General features: G+C 36.0%; 1 protein-coding gene across 1 annotated transcript; it reads right to left on the reverse strand.

Annotated features, from left to right (window-relative positions):
• Window positions 1-3276: 3276 nt before the first annotated feature.
• Window positions 3277-5420, reverse strand: LOC112034979 (probable aspartyl protease At4g16563). The gene has a single exon (XM_024067807.2). The coding sequence runs from the start codon at window positions 5185-5187 to the stop codon at window positions 3685-3687; it is 1503 nt and encodes a 500-aa protein (XP_023923575.2). The 5' UTR covers window positions 5188-5420; the 3' UTR covers window positions 3277-3684.
• Window positions 5421-6661: the final 1241 nt, after the last annotated feature.

A 6661-nucleotide genomic window follows, 5' to 3' on the forward strand; every position in this document is an offset into this window, starting at 1 on the left:
TTTTTTTTTTTTTTTTTTTTTTTTTTTTTTTTAGAAGGGGAAAATTACAATTTTCTCACTTATGGTTTAAAAATTAGCATTTTACTCACTTGAGATTAACTCTGTTTGTCTCCCGTCACCCACCTTTATTGAAAATAAGATAAATTTGCATTTTTGTTACCCTTTTATGTCTCTCTTCTCTCAAAAAAAAAAAAAAAACCTGAAAAATCAAGGGAAAAGAAGATCTAAAACCTAACTTTTACATCTTCTTTTCATGTATCAACTTTTAAACCTTCTATTTTAACACATTAAAAATTGAAATTATGTGTTTCCTCACCTGAACCAGAGAATGAAAAAAAAAAAAAAAAAGGATCACACGTTTTAGCAACAGAATACACTTCTTTTTCGTTCTTAAATTTCTTATGCTTCTTTAATAAGGAAAAAATGTGTTCATTTCTGCTTGTTCTCTGTTCTCTCTGATCCTTTTTTTTCTCTTAAATATTGACTGCCTTAAGTTTGCGTTAATGGTAAATTAATTGTTGTTCCAACTTTTGTTAATCATCCTGCTGCTAGCTACAGATGTTTTGCTATTTTCAAATCACTGGATTTCCCTTCTTTAAATTCCTCTTGATATCATTAGTCTCTGTAAAATAAATTCTATTTGGTTCAAAATGCCAGTTTTTGATAATATAAGCTCTAGGAAAAGTTTTCTAGAAGCTAAGTTCATTTTCACCTGTCACATACAGAGGCCTATGGAAGCAAAACAAAAGCGCATTTGGAGGGAAAACAAAAATTGATATACATACCACGCTTATGAAGAAGTATAAAAAAATTCCTATGTGGTGGTTTCTTGTCAACCTTGTCATTAACATTGGTCTTATAATGTTTGCGTGCGAGTATTACAACGAGTCACTTCAATTGCCTTGGTGGGGTGTACTTCCAGCTTGTGCCATTGCCGTTTTCTTCACTCTCCCAATTGGTATTATCAGTGCCACCACTAACGATTTTAGCTTTTTGTTTTACTATTTTTTTTATAAAAAAAAAAATCTACTGAATTTTTAATCTCTGGTAAAACAGACACCAGGTTTGAACATTATAGCAGACACCATCTTTCCATTCTCTGGTTCAGGTGAGGAAATGCATCATTTCAATTTTTAATATGTTAAAATAGAAGATCTAAAAGTTGATACATAAAAAGTAGATGTAAAAGTTAAGTTTTAATTTTTACAAAACTCAGCTCTTCTTTTCTCTTAATTTTTAATTTTAATTTTTTTATGTTTTAAAAAGAGAGGCATAAAATGGTAACAAAAATAAAAATTTACTCATGTTTTTAATTGAGATGGGTAACGGGAGACAAACGGAACTAAGGAGACAAACGGAGCTAACCTCAAATAAGTAAAATGTCAATTTTTAAATCACAAGTAAATAAAGTATTTTTTTTCGAACAAATTACAAGTAGGTAAAGTGTAATTTCCAACCCAGGAGGTTGGCTAAGTTGGTTAGGCTCTTGGTCTCAAAGTGCTTATACTGGGCTTGACTAGGTGTGCTCCTTAGTTCGAGTCTTGCTACCTGCACTTTGAAAAGAATTTCCTGGGCCAGTGCTTTACCCATTCGTGGGCTCACTTGGCACGAACAGTGATTAGTCTCTGGTTGAAAGCCTTGAGGAAACATTGTGGGAAACCAAAAAAAAAAATTTCCAAAAAAAAAAACATGTCAACATGATGACATGTCATTTAATGGCCAAAACTAACTGATGATTTGTTTTTGCTAATAGAACCAAACTTTAAGGTATAAAATTAAAAATCTCAAAGTTTGTAAAATTCAAATAATTCTAAACTTACCGACAAAGATTTATACAATGTTTTGACATCTACGCCACGCTTTGGCAATTGTGCATAAATATATCATGACAAGCTGGTGAAAAAAAAAAAAAATTTTTCTCAAAAATTTTCGTTTGGTATGCGAGTTCAAATGTTTGATACGCGAGTTCAAATGCATGTTTTCAATTTTTAAACAATATTACACATATTTTTATACCCATACATATTTTTTTAAAAAAAATTAAAAACTGTTATTTAAACCCACTGTAAAACAGGCCCTATGATGCTTATTTACAGCCCCATCTTAATTCCTCCTATCATAAGTTGTTTAAAGGTCAAATGCCTTTATACCATTTCACCATCTTCTTTAGTCATTTCCTTTTTCTCCTGGGCCATACCTGAAAGACCACATTATGGTTGGGTTGCAACTTGCAATGTCCTCGGAGATGCTATGCATAAATTCAGTCCAAACGCTAACAGGTCATTGGTCAATCAAAACATGAACTTTTAAGACAACACTGCTCCACATTAATTTAAAGCACCGTTAACAGTGTGTAACTTACAAATAAACACATTAAATGTCATTATGACAAAATTTTCAAAAAAAATTTTACAGATCTTTTAGCTGTCCACACTTCATTTGTTGCTTCAAGCATCCCAATCCCAATCCCATAGGCATGGCTTTCTATGAACAAATTTATACAATCTTAATTGACATGCAAGAAGCAACAAATGAAGTGCAAAACTCTTAAAACCCCACCCCACATTTATTAACTACCCCAGTGCATTTACAGAGTCCCCAGCTGTGGTCAAATCTTCAAATTCAAAATATCAAGTCCAGGCTCCTCAGACTTTCCTCAAAAAGTCAACCAAGTCTCGCAGTAGATCACAGCCGTTCATCAAAACCTTGCCACCTACGTTAGTTTTGGTTCTGGTTCAGCTTATCCCAGAGCGATGAGCACTGTCTCCTCGCAAACCCAACTCTCTTTTTTTCCAAATCATAAACAACCTCAAACCCTTGTTGCTGGTAATTTCCAAGAATAGCCCCGGGCCCAATCATGACAAGCTGGTGAAAAAAAAAAAAAATTTTTCTCAAAAATTTTCGTTTGGTATGCGAGTTCAAATGTTTGATACGCGAGTTCAAATGCATGTTTTCAATTTTTAAACAATATTACACATATTTTTATACCCATACATATTTTTTTAAAAAAAATTAAAAACTGTTATTTAAACCCACTGTAAAACAGGCCCTATGATGCTTATTTACAGCCCCATCTTAATTCCTCCTATCATAAGTTGTTTAAAGGTCAAATGCCTTTATACCATTTCACCATCTTCTTTAGTCATTTCCTTTTTCTCCTGGGCCATACCTGAAAGACCACATTATGGTTGGGTTGCAACTTGCAATGTCCTCGGAGATGCTATGCATAAATTCAGTCCAAACGCTAACAGGTCATTGGTCAATCAAAACATGAACTTTTAAGACAACACTGCTCCACATTAATTTAAAGCACCGTTAACAGTGTGTAACTTACAAATAAACACATTAAATGTCATTATGACAAAATTTTCTAAAAAAAATTTACAGATCTTTTAGCTGTCCACACTTCATTTGTTGCTTCAAGCATCCCAATCCCATAGGCATGGCTTTCTATGAACAAATTTATACAATCTTAATTGACATGCAAGAAGCAACAAATGAAGTGCAAAACTCTTAAAACCCCACCCCACATTTATTAACTACCCCAGTGCATTTACAGAGTCCCCAGCTGTGGTCAAATCTTCAAATTCAAAATATCAAGTCCAGGCTCCTCAGACTTTCCTCAAAAAGTCAACCAAGTCTCGCAGTAGATCACAGCCGTTCATCAAAACCTTGCCACCTACGTTAGTTTTGGTTCTGGTTCAGCTTATCCCAGAGCGATGAGCACTGTCTCCTCGCAAACCCAACTCTCTTTTTTTCCAAATCATAAACAACCTCAAACCCTTGTTGCTGGTAATTTCCAAGAATAGCCCCGGGCCCACCACTCAACTCCTCGTCATCTCCACCGTTCATCAACATCAAACACCCAACGTTCTTCTTCTTATCACCGTCCAAAAACTCGTAGAAATAGTTTCTCCTAGGTAGCGCCACACTAGATCCGTTCCCAACGAAGTGTAAAACCACGGCAGGCACATTCACAACCTTGCCATCGTAATAATAACACGGCCTGAGTCCCGTCTTGTCCTCCACCTCACTCGCTCTCTCGTGGACTCGGCCGACTCGCCGGTCGAACTCAGCCACCACCGAGTTGTAAAGACTCGCCGGCAACATCGTGAACGTTGTCCCCGAGTCCACCACCGTCCCGCCGTTCCCACTCCGGTCAAGCCGTTTCACAATCTCCGGTGCCGCAACATTCCTCTTTCCCACGGAGATTCCCTTGAGTCCAACGCTGTAAAAGTAAGGGTGACTCGTGTTGTCGAGCATGGAGGTGTACACAAACTCAGCTGAGTCAGAGTCAGAGTCAGACCCATCAACACCCGAGTTGTCCTTCCTTTCCTTGTCGTCGTAGCGGCCGAGAATGAGTGGGCTCGGACGATGAACTCGGTACTGATTAAAGGAGTGAGAGACCAAGCAATAAGAGAATCGGTTACCGAGTTGAGGAGAGACAGTAGCGATTTGGGCTGGCAAAGAAAGCAAGCCAGGGCCGAACCCAGCCACACCAATTGGCTCACCGAGAGTTGTGTGGGCACACCCAAAAGTGAAATTTGGAAGAAGCATAGAAGGAACAGAGGAGGTGGGTACAGATAAACTGTCTTTGTAAAGGCGAGCTATTAAGCTTCCATCACCGTAGGCGTAGTAGAAAGGTGGGCACGAGAAAGAGGAACAATCAGAGGTTTCGATATAGTCTAAAGGGCAATGAGAAATGGCGCAGAGATCAGAGGAGGAGAGAGAAGTGTGCGCGGCGGAGCAAGCTGGGGACTTGCATGAAACGGTGGCGTTTTTGGAGAGTTTTGGTGGTGGTGGGGTTGTGGTGGTGGATTTTCCTTCGCAGAGAATGCATTCAAAAGGGGAACAAGGAAACCAGACAAGGTCGGAGCCAGTGTCCATGTAGAGAGAGATGGGTTGTGGAGGGTTTGAGCCGATTGTGAAAGAAAGGGTGTAGTCGCTGCCTGGTGAGAGTGAAAGAGAGACTTGTTGTTGTTGTTGTTTGTTGAGTTTTTTGTGGTGGTGGTGGTGGTGGTGGAAGCGCATGGACGAGCGAGTGGAAGTGGATTTGAGGAGGTGGTGGGTACTGTTGAATTGGTTTTTGGAAAGGGAGTGAGTTAGAGGTAACAGCAGAAGCTGCTCTGATAAGGTCACAGATAAGCTTGAGAAACAGAGTATGAAACAGAGCAACAAGGAAGCCATAATTTTAGAACCAAGAGAGCAGAAATTTCGCAACTTCTTTGAACCTTGATTTTATATCACTGTTGAAGAGTTTAGAGTGAGAGTTTAAATTTGTTTATAGAAAAAGAGAGTGGTGAGGGGGAGTTATAAGCGAGTTGGGCAATGCAAGAGGACGAAGGTTCTGGTGTGGCTCTGCGTTTTGGTGCGTCGGCCCTTGTTACTTACGGATCGTTAGGTGCTTTTTGGGTCGTTTAGAGCTTAGACCCATTTGCATCATTTGTACAAAATTTTCTATTTATTTATTTTAGAATAAAAACATTTATTTATTTGTTTATATTATATAATCCACGCAAGATTATCTATTTTAAACTTTATCTTATTAAAATATTATTTTCTTATTTTTTTATTTTTTTTTCTACATTATCTATCATTTTTTTAATCATTGAAATACATAAAGAAATAATAATGTTTTTTTGTAAATTTAAACGATTATTATAGTAATTTTGTAAATTTACATATCTTTAATTCTTTAATTTGATTGATGTGAGGGATTTTGGGACTTAATCTATAAAATTGAGCTATTTTTCATTGTTTTGTGCAAATGCAGCATATGCAATAGTGAAATTCTAATATCAATTGTTGTGATTTTGTATATTTGGAGCTAACAAAGAGCATTGATACGAGCAAGAAAATAAATATCCATACAATACAACAATATTTAATATAATTTGGCCAACTTCACACCTACGTCCATAGATAACACTAATTAAAATCCATTATCAAACTTATGGATTATAACCAAGCTTAACCAAATATCACAACACTCACTACTCACAAACAAATTTCGCCAACAAAAAAAAAAAAAAAAATCTGTCACTAATTTCACACACACACACACTTACAATTCTAAAGTTGTTATACATCCAATAACTTTCTCACACTCACAAAACTAACAATCTCTCAATACATATCCATGAGCATTTCTCAACTCTAAAAGTCTTACAAACTATTCTTTGAAGAAACTCACTTATATTCTTTTAGGAGTCTTCTCATCTCCCCATGTGGGAGGACCCTTTGGTAAAAGCCACTAAACTCTTTTCAACAACACCTATCTATGAGGCTTAAATTCTATTCATTGATAGACAAATAATACCTAATTAAAAATTTTTTTTCTACGTTATTTATCGTTTTTTTTAATCATTAAAATACATAAAGAAATAATAATGTTTTTTTTTTTTTGTAAATTTAGACGATTATTATAGTAATTTTGTAAATTTACATATCTTTAATTTGATTGATGTGAGGGATTTTGGGATTTAATCTATAAAATTGAGCTATTTTTCATTGTTTTGTGCAAATGCAGCATATGCAACAGTGAAATTCTAATATCAATTGTTGTGATTTTGTCTATTTGGAGCTAACAAAGAGCATTGATACGAGCAAGAAAATAAATATCCATACAATACAACAATATTTAATATGGTTTGGTTAACTT

The sequence above is a fragment of the Quercus suber genome, unplaced genomic scaffold (genome assembly GCF_002906115.3).
Source record: "Quercus suber isolate HL8 unplaced genomic scaffold, Cork oak 2.0 scaffold_104, whole genome shotgun sequence".
Classification (NCBI taxonomy): domain Eukaryota; kingdom Viridiplantae; phylum Streptophyta; class Magnoliopsida; order Fagales; family Fagaceae; genus Quercus; species Quercus suber.

Excerpts from the sequence above, each read along its gene's own strand:
- LOC112034979 (XM_024067807.2), bottom strand. The coding sequence starts at position 5,187 with ATGGCTTCCTTGTTGCTCTGTTTCATACTCTGTTTCTCAAGCTTATCT.